The sequence below is a fragment of the Chelonia mydas genome, chromosome 24 (assembly GCF_015237465.2).
Source record: "Chelonia mydas isolate rCheMyd1 chromosome 24, rCheMyd1.pri.v2, whole genome shotgun sequence".
NCBI lineage: Eukaryota > Metazoa > Chordata > Testudines > Cheloniidae > Chelonia > Chelonia mydas.
In genome coordinates this window covers 836,549-854,216 of record NC_051264.2, presented here as the reverse complement: position 1 = coordinate 854,216, position 17,668 = coordinate 836,549, and the positions used below count along the sequence as shown (strand labels likewise).

At 68.2% G+C, this 17,668-nt stretch overlaps 2 protein-coding genes across 6 annotated transcripts in view; one reads left to right on the top strand and one right to left on the bottom strand.

The window, feature by feature from the left end:
• The window catches only part of ZBTB7B (zinc finger and BTB domain containing 7B), a 33,357-nt gene extending 25,990 nt beyond the window's left edge, over positions 1-7,367 (top strand). For all 5 annotated transcript variants that reach the window (XM_037883388.2, XM_037883386.2, XM_037883385.2 and 2 more), the window contains exons 2-3: positions 2,697-3,712; positions 4,620-7,367. In XM_037883388.2, coding sequence (XP_037739316.1) covers positions 2,706-3,712; positions 4,620-5,049 — 1,437 coding nt within the window. In that variant the 5' untranslated portion in view covers positions 2,697-2,705 and the 3' untranslated portion in view covers positions 5,050-7,367. The remainder of the gene's footprint in view (positions 1-2,696; positions 3,713-4,619) is intronic.
• Positions 7,368-7,604: 237 nt separating this feature from the next.
• DCST2 (DC-STAMP domain containing 2) lies at positions 7,605-17,148 on the bottom strand. Its single transcript, XM_037883448.2, has 15 exons — positions 16,830-17,148; positions 16,368-16,538; positions 16,071-16,172; positions 15,102-15,296; positions 14,639-14,704; positions 13,925-14,138; positions 12,410-12,567; positions 12,126-12,290; positions 11,399-11,566; positions 10,999-11,099; positions 10,600-10,730; positions 9,920-10,047; positions 9,662-9,755; positions 8,517-8,777; positions 7,605-8,033 (listed from the first exon to the last, which is right to left on the bottom strand). Exons 1-15 carry the CDS (start codon positions 17,146-17,148, stop codon positions 7,904-7,906), a joined length of 2,403 nt encoding a protein of 800 aa, XP_037739376.2. The 3' UTR covers positions 7,605-7,903.
• Between the last annotated feature and the right edge of the window lie 520 nt (positions 17,149-17,668).

Here is a 17,668-nt window from a genome sequence, read left to right as displayed (position 1 = left end):
TTCCTAATCTGATTGGGGTTTTGTCACGGCTTGTCTGCTCTGAGGGGTGGGATGGGTTAATCCGTGCTAATCTGCTCCCTCTCATCCAGCCCGGCTTGCACCCTCTGAGAGAGAGGCTGCTGGGAGAAGGCCTGGCCTAGTGCTCAACCCCAGTGCTAGGAGCCAGGACTCCTGGGTTCTGTCCCCAGCTCGGGGGGGGGGGAGTGGGGTCTGGTGAGTTAGAGTGAGTGGGGCTGGGAGCCAGGACTCCTGGGTTCCCTTCCCGGCTTGCTGTGTGACCACGGACCAGTCCCTGCCCCCCTCCCATCCAGTAGCCCCGCTCCCCAGGCGCTGAACAGGGGCGAGCACCAGCTAGCAGGAGCCCTTGCCTCGGCCCCCATCCCCCGGCAGTGGGGGCTCCTTGCTGTGGCCGGGGTGGGGCTGAGCCCAGAGCGGAGCATCACCAGAGATGGGAGAGGCAAAGTGCCCCGTGGCAGGAGGGCTGGGTGCTGCGGGGCAGCAGGGTCTGCGTAGCTGGCAGGTCCCTTGTGTGGGCATCTGGGCAGGGGCTTGGACCAAACCCTGGAGATGGGGTTTCAGCCCGGCTCTGCTTCGCCCCACTGGCCCTGACGCGGCCTCCTTCCCGGGCGCCTGCTTGACTTGGAGGCTGCTGCCTGCCCTGCCGGTGGATCCTGCTTGGCAGAGAGGGGAGGGGCAGCGCTGTTCCCACCTCCCTGCACCGGGAGGCAGCCCCAGCTGGCTGGCACCCAAGCACAGGGAGCGGCCGTGGGGGGCAGGGCCTGTTTGCCATGGGGCTGCCGTCCACACCTCCCCCAGCTGGGCAAGAGGGGGCATGTCCCCTGCCTTCCCGCACAGCTGGGGACAGGGAGGGGCCCCTCACTCACCCTCATTCCTCGCTACGCTCTGCCCCCAGCCCAGCCGCCCGCGGCCGTGGGTCCTGCCCTACCCCGGCGCTGGGCGCTCCTCCTGCGCCACTTGGCCCCTCTCACCAGCTCGGAGTGGGGAGCGCGGGCGCAGGCTCCCCTGGCAGCGGCAGCAGTCTCTGGTGGTGAGAGGCGGGCAGTGGGTGCCAGGACTCCTGGGTTCTATCCCTGGCTCTGGCTAAGTCCCAGCTGCCCCCGCACTGTTTGGCTCCCTGGCAGGCCCGGGGCTCTCAGAGCTCGTGATGTCACTGGGCCTCGGATCTCTTAGGGGCTGTAATGCGGCTGGGGCAGGGGGGTGCGGTGGGGTGAGGCTGGGCTGGGCCTTGTGGGGGGGCTGGTACTGCCCCAGACAAAGCCCAGCCCCATGTCCCAGATGGGGAGGGGGGTTGGTCTCCATGGCAATGCTGCCCTCAGCTTTGGGGGGGGAGGGGCCCGGTTGGCGCGGCTTGTATCAGGGTCCATGGCTCCCTTCACTTGGCTGGGAGCCCAGGGGACCCTTGCTCGGCGCCAGTGCAGCTGGACACGCTCCCCTGCCCACCCCCGGTGCCCTCACTGTCTGGGGCAGAGAGAGGCCAGTCCGCTTGGCCTCTGCTGGGGCTGCCAGCACAGGGCCCGTGTGTGCCCTGGGGATGGGGGCATCTGCCCCATTAGGGGCTTGGTGGCGAGGTTGGGGCCCTGTGCCCATGTCTCATGCCCACGTGGGGAGCTGGTGCGTGCCAGGGGAGGTCTCAGGGCTGGGCGCTGGGGGGCTGTGAGTGGCGGCTCAGGAAGCCGCCTGCGCCGGGTGCTAATTCAAATGCGGCGTGCTGAGATTTCCCCCTTTGGTGTGGTCGTACCGAGGGGGGCGGCGAGCGGGTGCTGCGGCTGTGTCTGGGCTGCGGGGGAAGACGAAGCCCCGGTTCCTGGCAGGGGGCCTTTGCCCAGGCGTGAATCTAAGCCCTGGGTGTAGGTGCGTCCCCTGCCCTGCTCCCTGTGCCCCCCTCCCCAGCTCTGGCCTCCTGCACAGACTTCTCTCCCCCTCCCCGGCTCTGGGAGGCAGCTGGTACCTGCTGGGGATAGGGAGCCCTAGCAGCATCTGGCTCTAGTGCAGACGGGTCCCCAGCTCAGTGGGTCTGCCAGTGAACCCTGCCCTGTGGGGCAGGGGGGGGCTGCTGACACCTTTGAGATGGGGGGCAAGGAGCCGCTGAATTTCAGGTGCACCTTCCCAGCACCAGACGTTGCCTCTGCTTAGGGGTCCCGCAAGTACTGCTCCCCCCGCCCGGTTGGCGTCAGTCTGAGCTCCTCGGGGCAGATTTTATCGGTGCCGTGGGAGCGAGGTGCCGGCGTTATCTCTTCTAGGAATCTGCTGTGCTGGGGGGCTGCACGCCCACTCCCCCTCTGCACACCGGCATTGGCACCGCTCCGGGGCGGGGGGGTTTCCTCCATCGATGGCGGAGCCAGCCACCTAACGCTCTCACCACAGAAGTTTCCTTTGAGTGGCTGCTCCCTCCCACTTCCATGCGGCCCTGTGGGCTGCTTCCCTCCCCCGGGGCCCTGTAGGGCTGGGGGCCCTGGCTGCTCCCTGGGGCAGTGGAGGGGGTTATCCCTGGGGCTTGAGTGTTGACGCTCTGGGGAGGGGGCCTAGCCCCCTGTAGGGCCTGGCTCGGGGCAGGGCTAGTCCCAGCGTGGGAGCTGCCTTCGCTGCCCCCCGGCCCAGACTCGCAGAAGCCGAGGCTGGTGCTGCGGGGAGCGCGGGGGCGCAAGGCTCTGACCAGGCCCTGTCTCCGCCCGCAGGTGAGGAGGATGGGGAGCCCCGAGGATGACCTGATCGGCATCCCCTTCCCGGACCACAGCAGCGAGTTGCTGAGCAGCCTGAACGAGCAGCGCCAGCTGGGGGTGCTGTGCGACGTGACCATCAAGACGCGGGGGCTGGAGTACCGCACCCACCGGGCCGTGCTGGCTGGCTGCAGCCGCTACTTCAAGAAGCTGTTCGCGGGGCCGGGGCCCGGCGCGGGGCAGGAGGTCTGCGAGCTGGACTTCGTGGGGCCCGAGGCGCTGGGCGCGCTGCTGGAGTTCGCCTACACGGCCACGCTCACCATCAGCAGCGCCAACATGGGCGAGGTGCTGCAGGCCGCCCAGCTGCTGGAGATCCCCTGCGTCATCGCCGCCTGCGTGGAGATCCTGCAGGGCAGCGGGCGGGAGGCGCCCGGGCCCGACGACGGGGACTGCGAGCGGGCGCGCCGCTACCTGGAGGCCTTCGCCGCCCTGCCGGACGGGCCCGGGGCCACCCTGCTCCCTGCCCGCCCGGCCCCCCGCCGCAGCAAGAAGACCCGCAAGTTCCTGCAGGCCCGATCCTCCCGGCTCAATCACCACGCTGAGGAGCCGGGCCCCGGCAGCCCCTTGCCCGAGCCTCGGGAGCCCTCTCCCCTGCTGCCCCCGGCGCCCGAGGGCCTGGCCCAGCCCTACGAGGGCTACGAGGCGGCTGAGGAGGAGGAGCTGCCCCCGCACCCCTACCCCTACCCGTATCCCTACCCCTACCAGCCAGCCCTGTCCCCCGAGGACGCTGGCTCTGACGAGGACCCCATTGACCCTGACCTCATGGCCTACCTGAGCTCCCTGCAGCAGGAGCCCTTGGCCCCCGGCCTGGACAGCCCGGACAAGCTGGTGCGCAAGCGTCGCTCCCAGATGCCCCAGGAGTGCCCCGTCTGCCACAAGGTCATCCACGGTGCGGGCAAGCTGCCCCGGCACATGCGCACCCACACTGGCGAGAAGCCCTTCGCCTGTGAGGTGTGTGGCGTCCGCTTCACCCGGTGAGTGCCCCCTGCATCCCCGCTTCGCCCACCGAGTCCCCCCAGCGCCCCCGCTTCGCCCGGTGAGTGCCCCCTGCATCCCCGCTTCGCCCACCGAGTTCCCCCAGAGCCCCCGCTTCACCTGGTGAGTGCACGGCTGTGCCCTCGGCACCCCCTACTTCCCCCTGGAGGTTTCCCTCCTGTGCACCCCTGCCCCCCGCTTTGCCTGCAGATTTCCCCACGCGCACCCCTGCTTCACGACTAAGGGGGGACACGATAGAGGTCTATAAAATCATGACTGCTGTGGAGAAAGTAAATAAGGACGTGTTATTTACTCCTTCTCGTAACACAAGAACGAGGGGACGCTAAGTGAAATGAATAGGCAGCAGGTCTAAAACAAACCAAAGGAAGTATTTTTTCACACAATGCAGTGTCAACCTCTGGAACTCCTTGCCAGGGGATGTTGTGAGGGCTGAGACCATAACAGGGTTCCAAAAAGAACTAGATCAGTTCATGGAGGATTGGTCCCTCGATGGCTGTTAGCCAGGATGGGCAGGAATGGGGTCACTAGCCTCTGTTTGCCAGAAGCTGGGAGTGGCTGACGGGATGGATCACTGGATGAGTCCCTGTTCTGTTCATTCCCTCTGGGGCACCTGGCACTGGCCACTGCCAGAAAACAGGCTACTGGGCTAGATGGACCCTTGGTCTGACCCCGTAGGGCCCTTCTTACGTCCCCATGCCAGGGGAGGGATGACGGCGCCCAGCTGGGACAATGGCGGTGTGCGCTGGCGGGGCAGGGAGCAGCTCTGTGCCGGGGGAGTAGGGGCCGTTTTCGTGTGAGCCTGCCCCCGGCCCAGAGTGGCTGCCCCCGCCGACGGGCGGCCCCTGCCCTCACCCCCCGCTCACGGCTCCCCCCCGCCCCCCGCAGGAACGACAAGCTGAAGATCCACATGAGGAAGCACACGGGCGAGCGGCCCTACTCCTGCCAGCACTGCAGCGCCCGCTTCCTGCACAGCTACGACCTGAAGAACCACATGCACCTGCACACGGGCGCCCGGCCCTACGAGTGCTACCTCTGCCACAAGGCCTTCGCCAAGGACGACCACCTGCAGCGCCACCTCAAGGGCCAGAACTGCCTGGAGGTGCGGACGCGCCGGCGCCGGCGCGAGGAGCCCCCCCCGCCGCCCGCCGGCCCCCCGGGCCTTGACCTGTCCAACGGGCGCCTGGAGAGCCTGCGCCTCTCGCTGGCCCGCTTCTGGGACCCGGCCCGCGCCCCCCCGCCCAACGAGGACGAGGAGGAGGAGGAGGGGGAGGAGGGGCCGCAGCTGGACGGGGCCGTCCCCGTGGAGACAGCGTAGGGCCCCGCCCCAGGCGCTGTCCCCATGGCGGGTGCTGCCCTGCCCTGGTGGGGGGCCGCTGCGGGGCAGGGAGTGGGGTGAGCGGGGGCTGGGCGGGGCGGAGGCCCCGCACCCCCTGGGGATAGTGCATCACGGCGCCCCCAGCTGGAGCACACGGACCCTGCCCCTGCTGGGAGTGGGCACAAGAAGCAATAAGGACCGTCTGGGGCTTTCAGGCATGTGGGTCTTGTGGGGGGGCGGTAGGCAGGGCTGCCCAGGGAGTACATCCCAGCTCCCCTGGAGCAGGGGCTGCAGGCTGGGCCTCTTCTCCTCGTGTCTCACCGCTCTTCAAAGAGCTGGCAGAGGACTGGGAATCAAGACTCCTGGGTTCTGGGAGGGGAGGGGGACTGGTGGGTTAGAGTAGGTGGGTCTGGGAGCCAGGACTCCTGGGTCCTGTCCTCGGCTTTGGGAGGGGAGTGACATCTGGTGGGTTAGAAGGGGGGGGGCGCTGGGAGCCAGGACTCCTGGGTTCTATCCCTGGTTCTGGGAGGGGAGTGGGGTCTGGTGGGTTAGAATGCGGGGGCTGGGAGTCAGGACTCCTGGGTTCTATCCCTGGTTCTGGGAGGGGAGTGGGGTCTGGTGAGTTAGAATGTGGGGGCTGGGAGTCAGGACTTCTCAGTCCTGTCCCCAGGTCTGGGAGGGGAGTGGGGTCTGGGGGGTTAGAGCAGGGGTCTGGGGGGTTAGAGCAGGGGTCTGGGGGCCAGGACTCCTGGGTTCTGTTCCCAGGTTGGGGCGGGGCTGCAGCCTGACCCTGCTCCCTGGGCGGGAAGCTATTCCCCACACAAACTGTCTCTCACTTGACGACGCAAGTTTCTGTTCCTGTTTTTCCCGTCGCTGTTTGTTCTGAATTATGCAAAGGGGGAAACTCCCCCTGGCGGATTTGCACAATGAAATGCTGGGGGGGGCCTCGCCCTGCCCCTCCCACAGCCTGGGGGGCAGTGCCAGGTGCTGGCTGGTGTGCCTGAGCTGCCCAAGGGGGGATGAGAAGGGAGCTCTCGGTTCCGCCAGCTCACAGCCCCTCCCTGCTGGCTGGTGCTCAGAGCTGGGTGGGGGGGCAGCATGTCCACACCGCCCCAGCTGGCAGGGAGCCACCAGCCCCACGGGTGGGACAGGCTGTACCTGGAGCCAGTTTGTACCAGGTGCCCCTTCCCTGTATGAATCAGGTGTGTTTAACCCTCCGTGTGCCAGGCCTGGTTGCACCCCCAGCACTGGGTGCCGGGCCGCCCTGACAGCTGGCCACGGGGCGCCACCTGGTGGCCTCCCTGGTGCTGTGGCTGGCCCTGCACCCCACGGAGCTGGCTCTGCAGGGTGGGGACTTCACGCTCCCCCCTCCTGTGGGGCTGGCTGGCTCAGGCGCCATGCGTGCCTAGGGCCCTGCAGGGCCTGGGGATGTGGGGGTCACGTAGCGATGCCCTGGGAGGAGCTGTGCTGCCCCCCCCCCCGCACCCCCGCGCATGCGCCAGCCCCTGGTTTTTAAAGCTGTATGTTTCTATTTACCGGCTGGGCGGAGGAATAGCACTTAGTGCCCTGGGGCAGAGCTGGTGTCCCCCAGCGCCCACTGGCTTTCTCAGCCCTCCCCCCTTGTAAATAGCTTGTGGAATTGGACTGTGGGTCAGTGTCATTTAGAGCCCCCTGCCCACAGCTGTCCACTGCAGGGAAATGCAAATCTAGGGTGCCCTGCGCACCTCCATGCCTTAACTGAGGAGGCCCCCACCCCCCGCGGGCCTCACTCGCCCCTGCACTCCTCGCTGCTTTCTCTGGTTGCACTATTTGGGCAAGTTTGCCCGGGAAGGGGAGGGGGGCCCGTTCTGTGGGCTGGGGGCCCATACCCTCCCGCGGAGGCAGATGAGCCCCAGGGGCCACCTCAGAGCTGCGGCTTTCCTCCCCCCAGGGGCGTCTCTGCTGTTTGCACATTCCCGTCTGCCCTGGCAGCAGCGCCCCCCAGCCCCCGGAGCACCCGGGGAGTATTAGCCCCAAATCAGAGTTTATCTATATTTAAAGAGATGATGTAATATATTTCTCCCCCCTCCTAGCCCCCAGTGCTGTCTGCCATCAGTGTCAGCCCTTTGCCGGGGGCGGGGCGGGGGGCCTGGCCTGGCTTTAAAGTGCCTTATGGTGAACTTGAAATCTCGGCTACTTGAACTTCTCTAGTGTAAAGAAACCAAACTACGACTCGAATCAGCGGGAGCTGGCCCAGGGTCGGGCCCCGCACGCGCTTTTCGGTTGCTGTTTTTATTTTTTAAACGAAGGCTGCTTGATAATAAATGGAGAAGCAGGGACCCTCGGCGCTCCTGTCTGTGTGTGGCTGGCTGGTTTGGGGAGCAGGGCCTGGCCCCGGACCCTGCCTGTGCTGGGGACCCAGGGCTCCTGGGCTGATCCTGCTCCTGGCCCTGGAGCCCAGGCTCTGCAGGGTCAATAGCACCCCCTGGTGGGGCAGGGGGAAAATGGGGGGTTCTAGGGTAACAGCAGCCCCTGGCCACAGAGAGACGGGGGGATGCAGACATTAGGCCCTCTCCTTATAGCCCTGCTGGGGGGCGTCTTGCACCCAGAGCCACCGCCCCCCCACCCCCTCCCCGTGGCAGAGATTTCAGTGCACAGATCAGCCTGAGCCCCAGGGCACTTTATTGATGGCTGCCCCTCCCGCGCAGTCCCTGGGGACCGGCTCCCAGGCAGGGGGAAGCCCCCTGGTGCCCAGGCCAGAGTCTGTGCAGCCCCGAAGCCAGACGGGCATTGGGGGGCAGGACCATCTGCCCAGTGCCCCCACCTGCCCTGTGCATCTGTCTCCTTGGCACGGGCCAGGCTGCTGGTGCTTCCCTCACTGGCTGGTATCTGGGATTGTCTTCACTTCCTCCAGCTCCGCAGGCTTGGGGGGGCTGGGCCCCGGCAGGGCCCCTCCCTCCCTGTCACTGTCCTCAGGCTGGTTCTGGTAGCTGAAGTCCAGGTCGCTGGGGGGCAGAGAGAGGAGACCCATGAGATCAGTGCTGGCAGATCGGCCTTCAGCACCTGGCCCCTGCACTCCCCTCCCATGCAATCCTGCTGGGCCCCATGTACCTGCTCTCCCTCCTCCTCCCCTCTCTGCTTCTTCCAGGGGGCCAGGAGCCCCCTCCCCAGGGCCCTTCAGCTCGCCCCCCAGCGGCTGCCAACATTGTCTTTCAGAAATCCGGGCTGGGCCGTGTTTGGGTGGCAGCGAGACCCCTGCGTGAGGTCGCAGGGCCCCTCAGTCGAAATCCCTTCGGGCTTTCGGGCCGGGCTGTAGTCGTGCCAGGGCGGGCGGAGGCCGGAAAAGTGGGTGGAAAGGCAGCCTGGGCTGACGCAGCATGGGGCAGGCAAGGGCCCTCCCCTATAGCATTGGGCTCTGCCCTATGGGCCCTGGCGCCTGGACCTGGCCCCCATGGGCCTACGCCCCTGCCCTGTTCCCAGCCGCTCACCTGGAGCTGTCGTCACCTGCTGCCATGGGGCTGGGAGTGCTGGCCCCGGAGCTGTCTCCGCTCTCATCCTCCTCCAGCTGGGCCCAGACCCACTCGGCCAGCTCCTGGGGCAGGCGCCGGCAGGACCCCTGGCCTCGCACCCTCTGGCGGATGCGCCTTCGCAGCAGCTGGCGCAGTCGGCACCTCTGCTCCTGCTCCTGCCCCCGCAGCGCCCGTGTGGCACCCAGCCACAGCCCCACGGTCTCCTCGTCACTGGAGTCGCTGTGGGGCCCAGGGCAAGGCTGCGGCAGGGGGGCCATCTCCTCCCGCTGGGCCCCACAGCCTGGACCCCAGCCCTGGGGGAGCCTAGCCCAGGGCCCAGCCGGCAACGCCAGCTCCAGCCCCGAGCCTCCTTCCCCCTGCCCCCGCTGGCATGTAGTGTCGTCAGGTATCCAAGTTGGAGCTCTAAACGACCGGCATCAAACGGCCAATGCCGCCGGGGGGGGCAGAAATAATGCCCCGGACCCCCCTCCCCCCACCGTTACATGATTGGCCCCCATGCTCCAGAGATCTGTAAATATAGATGAGCTGGTGGGTTTTGGGGTGTTTTGATTTTTATTTCCCCGCCACCCTGGTGCTGTGAGGGACAAGTAGTGATTCCATGGCTCTCGGATTCATTAAGGAGATTATGGCCCTGCTTCTCCCCCCCCCAGCCCCACCTCTGCTCCTCCAGGGGCTCTTTACCCACTTTCCCAGGCCGGGGGGGGCACTGCAGTGGGGTCCCCTCTCCCCATTCCATGCTGGATGTTGGCGGGGGGCAGAGGAGCCATCTCATTGGTCACAGGAGCCGGGGGGGGGGGGAAGGGGTGTGGCCTGAGATCCTATTTCTTTTGTTCCCCACCCCATGAGAACGGAGGGGGCGAGAACACGGCCTGCCTCCTCCAGCAGCTGATTGGCTACCCTGCCCAAGGAGGTGGGACGGTGGGGCAGGCAGCCAATGGGAGGGGAGATGTCACCCCTCCCCCGGGGGTTCTCGTGGCATTGCCTGAAGGGCACAAGTCACGCAAGCCATGCCCATGACGTCCCTGCCCCCAGCTGATGCCAGCCCCCCCGCCGTGGGCTCTGTGCCCCATGGTGGGCACGAGTGCCCCTCCCCCCTCACTCACATCTCTTCGTCCACGTCGCCCTGGTAGGCCAGGGGGGCCATGCAGATGGCGCAGGCATTGCTGAGCTGCTGGTGGCATGCCCTGCAGTAGATCCCTGGGGAGGGGAGCAGGGCAGGGAGGGGTGTCAGACTCCGCTCTGGCTGCCCATGCCCGGGGGGGGTGTCACCCACCCCCCGTTCCCCCTCCAGCCCTGCCCTCTGCTGCCCCCTCAGTCCCAGGCTCCCCTCCCCTCGCTGTCGCCTGCGCCCCACTTCCTACCTCTGCAGCCAGGGGTGATGCAGGTGATGAAGTCCTGGCTGGCGGCCCCCCCGCTGATGCGCCCGCAGCCCATGCAGTACTGCTGGTGGACGCCCATCCTCCGCGCCAGCCAGGCGCACAGGGGCAACCTATGGGCATAGCGCCGGGGGGGTCACTCACAGGAGGGGGGATTGCACTGGGGGGGGGCACTGGGCATGCAGAACAGGGAGTTGCACAGTTGGGGGGTTGCAGGGTGGGGAGTGGGGGTTACCCAGTGGGGGGGGTCACTCAACCTGCACAGGAGGGGGGATTGCACTGCAGGGGGGGGCTGATGAGGTGGTCACAGAGGGGGTTACACAGGGTCGGGGGGACAGGCCCGCGGGATCTCAGACTGGGTCATGCCACCCCTCGCACTAGGGGCTCACAGGCCCCCCCTCAGGTCTCCATAGCTGCCAGTCAGGGGCCGCGGTGCGGCCAGGCTCCTGGCTCCTTCCCCAGGGGTGAATGGGGCGGGCTGGCCGCCAGGGCCTGGGATGGATCTCATGAGCCCCCCGCATGGAAAGACCCAGGGGCCCGGGCAGCACCAGGCCCCTGCAGGCGCCCCAGGGACGGTTCAACCCTGCCCAGGCCCCTGGCTCCAAAGCTCCCAGTGGCCCCTCGAGACCGTGGGGCTGGCCCCCAGGGGGAGGGGGCTCCTTTACTTGGAGGCGAGGATGAGGAGCAGGTTGGTGTGGCCTTCGTCGGCTGCCCGCTGCCTCGTGGCCCGGAGCAGGGAGCTCGCCAGGCCTGTCCGCCGCGTCAGGATGCTGTTGTAGAGGAAGCACGTCCGCTCCTAGGGCACAAGGGGGTGAGCGCCATGGGGGAGGGGGCATGAGCACTGGGGGCTGGGCCTGGGATGAGCATAGGGGGAGGGGCTGGGTGCGAGGGGGCATGTGAGTGGCACGGGGCGGGGGGTTGGGGGGGCGTGTTGGGGGGCTGGGGGGACCATGTCCATCGCAAGGGGCCATGGCCTGGCTGGCGGGGGTGTGGAGAGATTCCCAGGCTGAGGGCCCAGGGAAGGGCCCAGGCCGACCGTCCCTCTGGCTAATGGGGGGTCTCACCTGCTCGCGGGAGGGGTAATACGAGGCACACACGACCCTGCGCAAGCGCCCCACGTAGCTGCCGAAGATAGCGATGAAGAAGCACACGCCGTACATGAGTCCTGTGAGCAGGAAGGGGTGCCAGTCACACGTGGGGGGCTGGGCACAGTGGGGGGGCACAATGTGGGAGAGGGGTGCTGGGCACAGTGGGGGGCATCTGCCAGCCATGCTGATCGGAGGGGGGCTGAGGCTGAGCCCTGGGGGTGCAGCTCTCCCCGGCGGGCTGGTGAGCCGTAGGTTTGGCCACGCGGGGCCTCGCACACGCAGACGGGGCACGCCCAGCACACCCGTGCACCTGGCTGTGCCCAGGCCGGCTCAGGCAGTGAGGGGGGTGCCCGCGCCCGCCCCCCCGGCTGGTCACCGATGAGCAGGTAGGCGTGGTAGTCCGGCTCGGCGGGACGCAGGCGGCACCGGCGGGACAGCACGCTGACGTTGCCGCGCTGCAGGGCGTCGAACGACGAGACCAGGTCGCGGTAGATCTCGCCCGTGTAGCCCGTCCCGTTCACACTGACGCTCATCACCACGGGGGCTGTGGGCAGATGGGCCGGGTCAGTGCAGGGCCCGGTGTGGGCGGGGAGCAGCCGGGGCCCAGAGGCTGGCGGGGCTGGGAGTGGGCGGGGAGCGGCTGGGGGCCCAGAGGCTGTCAGGGCCGGGAGTGGGCGGGGAGCGGCTGGGGGCCCGGTCTCCGGCAGGGCCCGGTGTGGGCGGGGAGCGGCTGGAGCCCAGAGGCTGGCGGGGCTGGGAATGGGCGGGGAGCGGCTGGGGGCCCCGTCTCCGGCAGGGCCCGGTGTGGGCGGAGAGCGGCTGGGGCCCAGAGACTGGCAGGGCCGGGAGTGGGCGGGGAGCGGCTGGGGGCCTGGTCTCTGGCAGGGCCCGGTGTGGGCAGGGAGCGGCTGGGGGCACAGCGGCTGGCAGGGCCGGGAGTGGGCAGGGAGCGGCTGGGGGCCCGGTCTCCGGCAGGGCCAGGTTAGTGGTAATGTGCTGCTCCCCAGTGTGCCATCCCTGGGGCACCAGGGGGCTCGGCCGGCCCAAAGAGGGAGCCCCGAAGGGTGGCTGGGGAGGGGCGGGGGCTGGGCCGGGGCACTCACCCCTGGCGACGATCTCGCCGTGCAGCTGGTAGCGGACCAGGTCAAGCAGCCAGAAGACGCCGTAGTCAAGGAGGATGAGGGCGAGGCCGAGGAGCACGTGACGCAGGACGCCGACCAGGGCCAGGCTGTAACCGAAGCGCTCGCGGCGCGACAGGAACGGGGAGCCTGTGCCAGGCGGGAGATGGCGCTCCATTGAGAGCAGGTGGGAGCCGGGCAGGAGCAGCCCCCTTGGCCCAAGGCCCTGCCCTTCTGCTCCCCGCTGGGCCCTGCCCACAGCCCCTTACCCGGGCAGATGTACTTGGTGCTTTCCCGCGCGGAGAGGGGCAGCACGGTGGGCCTGCCCTGCCGCGCCCGCAGCACGTCCATGGCCAGGAAGCGCTCGGTGATATAGATGTTGTCGAAGTCGTCGTCGTGCAGGTACCGTCTGCGATAGAGCAGGGCCCTGCGGGGACACCAGGCTGAGGGGGTGTGACGAAGTGGGACTGTTCTTAATGTTTCCTCTGAATAGTGTGGGGGTGCCTCAGTTTCCCCTAGGCAGTTCTTAAGTATCTACGGGGTGGGGTAAGGGTGTATGGTCATTGCAGAGCCCTAGAGGGCAGGTGTGTGCAGGGGTCTGGACACAGACAATGGCCGACACCCTGTTTCCTGGCAACTGATGGCCTGGGCCCTTCCCCCCTGCAAGGTGAGAGCTAAAGGGTTGGAGAACAAAGGACTCAGGTGACCTCCTGGCCCGGGAAAGGGACAAAGCCCAGAGGAGGAGGGGCTGGAGGGAGTTTCAGTTTGGGGCTGGCTGGGACATGGAGTGAAGGGCAGACGTGGTTGTCTGGCTCACTGCCCCCCAAAATGGACCCGGCTGAGGGGTCCTGTTCTCTGCACCTACAAGCTCTGTGTTAGACCATGTTCCTGTCGTCTAATAAACCTTCTGTTTTACTGGCTGGCTGAGAGTCACGTCTGACTGCGGAGTTGGGAGGCAGGACCCTCTGGCTTCCCCAGGACCCCACCTGGGCGGACTGGCTGTGGGAAGCGCAGGGAGGGGCAGAGGAGGCTGAATGCTCCGAGGTCAGACCCAGGAAGGTGGAAGTCGTGTGAGCTGTGTGTTCTGCAGACAGGCTGCTCCCAGAGAGGAAACTTCCCCAGAGTCCTGCCTGGCTTCATGGGGAGCAGCTCCAGAGCATCGCCCGGGGACTCCGGGACAGGGGTGAGCGGCCCCAGGAGCGGGGCAGGAGAGCCAGGACTCCTGGGTTCCCCCCCTGGCTCTGGGAGGGAAGTGGAGTCTAGTGGTTGGAGCAGGGAGCTGGGAGCCAGGACTCCCCGGTTCTCCCCCCAGCTCTGGGGGCAGTGGGGTCCGGTGGCTGGAGCAGGGGTCCCCGGTTCTCCCCCCGGCTCTGGGGGCAGTGGGGTCCGGTGGCTGGAGCAGGGGTCCCCGGTTCTCCCCCCGGCTCTGGGGGCAGTGGGGTCTGGTGGCTGGAGCAGGGGTCCCCGGTTCTCCCCCCAGCTCTGGGGGCAGTGGGGTCTGGTGGCTGAAGCAGGGGTCCCCGGTTCTCCCCCCAGCTCTGGGGGCAGTGGGGTCCGGTGGCTGGAGCAGGGGTCCCCGGTTCTCCCCCCAGCTCTGGGGGCAGTGGGGTCTGGTGGCTGAAGCAGGGGTCCCCGGTTCTCCCCCCGGCTCTGGGGGCAGTGGGGTCTGGTGGCTGAAGCAGGGGTCCCCGGTTCTCCCCCCAGCTCTGGGGGCAGTGGGGTCCGGTGGCTGGAGCAGGGGCCCCGGGGGCTGTCCCCGGCGGGCTCCCCCAGGAAGCACTCACTGCAGGTAGAGGTAGAGGAGGACGACGGAGGAGATGTGTGTGCAGAGGCTCAGCACCTCGCGGGCCGGCTGCAGCCGCAGGCCAATGGCCTCCATGATGTCCAGGGCCACCTGGGCCAGGCTCTTGGTGGAGTTGAGGCTGACGTCGAACTGGTTCACGGCCGAGATGTTGAACTCAAACTCCCTGCGCACGCGGTTCAGCCCCCTCAGGACAGCTGGGGGGCGAGCCACGGGGCGGGGGGTGAGAGCTGGGGGGGGCAGAGTCGCAGGCGGGTGAGAGCTGGAGGGGCAGAGCTAAGGGGGGGGGGTAAAGCCGCAGGGGGCGAGAGGTGGGGGGGCAGAGCTATAGGGAGGTGGGGGGGTAAAGCCACAGGGTGGCGAGAGCTGGTGGGGGGCAGAGCTGCAGGGGGGCGAGGCCTGGGTGGCAGAGCCATGGGGGGATGTGAATCCCTACAGGGGACTGGAGGGGGAGGAGACCTGGAGGGGGCAGGGGGCTGTGGGTGGGGGAGACCCCAGTGGGCTGGAGGAGGGGGGAGACCTGCGGGAAGAGCAGGGGAGCTGGGGCCCAGGGGAAAACGGACACTGGGCAGTGCAGTGCGGCTGACACATGGCTCCCAGGTCTACACGCCAGCCCTGCCCCAGCACATGGAGGGCTGCATCCTGGGGACATGCCCCCCCGCCCCGCCCCGCCCCGCCCCGGGCCCCCGGCACTCACGGGCCACGACTTTGCTGCGCAGGAAGGTCCCCACGTACTGGGGGATGATGCAGAAGACCAGGAGCACTGTGGGGAAAGTGGGGGGCTGCATGGGGGGAGCTGTGCCCAGGTGGGCTAGGGGTTCCAGACCTATTGCCTTGGCCAGCCCTACCCAGCAGTCCCCAAGGGGGCCCCACACTCCCCGGTCTAGGGTCACTGGGTCTGGCCTCGGCGCCCGGGGCTGCACCCTCGTGGTCCCTTCCAGCCCCACATTGCTGGGATTCTCTGATTGAGCATAGCCCCGCCCCCTGGAGATGTTGGCCCCGCCCCCTGGAGGATACTCACTGTTGGCCCACCCCCTGGAGACACTCATACACCATTGGCCCCACCTCAGCGTACTTACACACCATTAGCCCTGCCCCCAGGGAACTCACCATTGGCCCCACTTGGGGAACTCACCCTTGGCCCTGCCCTGGGAACTCACCATTGGCCAGGCCACAGAGCGGCTTGAAGAGGAGGAGGACGTAGCAGAGGAAGAAGAGGGCGGGGATGACACGCTCACACTCGTCCTTGGCAGAGTCGAAGAGCCGCAGGCACTTGGTGTAGGGGGCGCCCAGCTCCTGGTTGCACACCTCGCCCATGTGCACCAACCAGTACCACACGTTCCGCAGGGCCCGGGCTGTGGGGATGGCATGACAGGGCATCCTGGGGGGCAGCAGGGCAGGGGTTCGAGGGTGGGCAAGGTGGCGTAGGGCCATGAGTAAGGGGTCGCAAGACAGGGTATGAAGGCAGAATCATGGGGCCCAGGGGAGGGGGCATATGAGCAGCACCATGGAGGGCACGGGGCTGTGGGGGGGATTGGGGCATGAGGGCAGGTCCATGGGGCACCATGTGGGGTGCAGGGGATGGGCTTTGCTCCAAGCCACAGCTGGTGCCTACCTCCCCCCACCCTAGCAAGCACACAGAACGGAAGCAGGAGTGGGGCTGGATGCGGGTTGGCTGGAAGGGGTGGGGGGACAGGTCACGGGACTGGGGTTGGGGGCTGGCTGGGGGTAGCGAATGGGGTCCCAGCCTGGAGGCATGTATGGAGGAACAAGTTGAGGGTTGCTGTTTGGGGGCTGGCTAGGGTGAGGGGTCAGATAGGCTGGGGGCTGGCGGGGGGGATTGGGGTTTTGGGTGGCTGAGGGGGTGGGGTCAGACGGGGCAGGGTGGGACAGGAGGGGGGTTATGGCCGGGGGAGGGGGCAGGCAGCAAGCTGAGTTGACCTGGGTGGGACTAGCCAGGGGCAGGTGGGACAGGTGGGGGGCCATGGCCTGGGGGGCTGGCTGGGGGCAGGTGGGGGGCTGGCCGCGGTGGGTTGAGCAGGCTGCAGGCTGAGCTGACCTGGGCTGGGGGGGCCAGCAGGAGGTGGTCGCTGTTGGTGCCTTGTCCCGGCCCCCCCGCCCCGACTCACCAACGTGTCGCACGGCGTCCATGACGGAGCGGAAGAACTTGCGGACGCGGTCGCCCACCACCTTGGCCTTCTGGGCGATGGCCTTGATCCTGGTCAGGGCGTCTGGGGGCGGGGACATGGTGAGCACCCCCCAAGGGCCTCCCACTGCTCCCCACATGGGGCACCCCACAGCACCCCCCCACGGGATGCCCCAATCCCCCTGAAACACCTAGCCCTCCCCCCAGGTTCCACAACGGATCCCTCCCTGCCCCCCCAGCTCCCCACTTGTGCCCCCCCGCCCCCCGCTCCCCGTCTCACTGAGCAGCGGCTCCCTGGCTCTCTGCAGCATCTCGGCCGTCTGGTTGAGGGTGAGCTCGGCCCCGCAGGACACGGCCTGGGCCGCTCGGGCGAAGTTCAGCAGAAGGTTGGCGCAGGGCCCCTGCATGGCCATGCCCAGTGCCACCAGCAGAAGCACGTTCTTCCCCTGCTCTGCAGGGGGCGGCAGGCACCCCACAGCGTCAGTGGGGCAGGCAGGGCAGGGTCTGGGGGGATGCAGGGTGCCCCGGGGGGCAGACTGGGAGCTGGGTGGAGGGTGTGGGGCGAGCTGCCCCTTCTGCCCACTCCCTGTGGCCGCGCACGGTCTGCCAGGCAGGGGCACGGCCGGTATGTCGGGCTGGGCCCGGGGACCCCAGGGGGTGTGACGCCGGGTGATCCCGGCTCTGGTTTTGGTCCCTGTGGGATCGGGGGCTGGGGACCCTGGGGCTGGCGGGGGGCACTTACTGGAGAAGACGTGGGGCAGCATGAGCAGGACGGTGACGCGCACCTTGCTGGAGAAGGCCATGCCCAGCCCCAGGCCGGTGCCCAGGGTGGCGGTGGACACCAGGCAGTACCAGATGCTGTAGCTCTGCGCGAAGAGCACCAGGGCACCGTAGAGGCTGGCCAGGGTCATGCCCAGGACGAAGCCACGCGCGCTGCGCACCACGCCCCGCACGGGGCTCTCCCCCGCCAGCCCTGGCCCGCCACTGCCCTTCCTGCTCCTGGGCCGTGGGCCCTGCCTTGATGTGCCCAGAGCCCTGCGGAGAGCTGAGACAAGCCCCATAGAGCTGGCGCGGGGGGGAGAATCCTCCGCTTCGCCCCACGGAATGGGGCCCGGGGCTGCAGAGAGACGAGGCATCGCTGGGCCCCGGACACCTCCAGACCCCCGGCCCCTCTCCCCACGCCTCCTCCCTGCCCCCCCCCCCCCCCCCGCTTGGCTCCCTCCTGCTCCAGGTGCCCGTGGTGTGCCCGGCTCCCGCACGCCTGGGTGAGTGTGGGGCTGGCTCCTGCCTGCTCAGCCTGGGGGGGCGTTGAGCTCGGCTGGGCCGGGGGGCTGTGTGCTGCAGAGATCAGCTGGGCCCTGCTGCAGGCGATGCTGGGGCTGGCCCATGCGGCTCTGGGGTGGTAGCACCCAGCTGGCCCTGGCCCGCACCAGCTAGTGCGGGACCTTGTTTCTCCTTCTCACCAGCCCAGTCCGCGTTCGAGCCTGGCCTGGGGCCAAGGGGCCGCGGCAGCGGGGACGGGGGCAGCTGTGCTGCGGCGCAGGGACCCGGCGGCCCACTGCCGGAGAATCGCAGGCACCA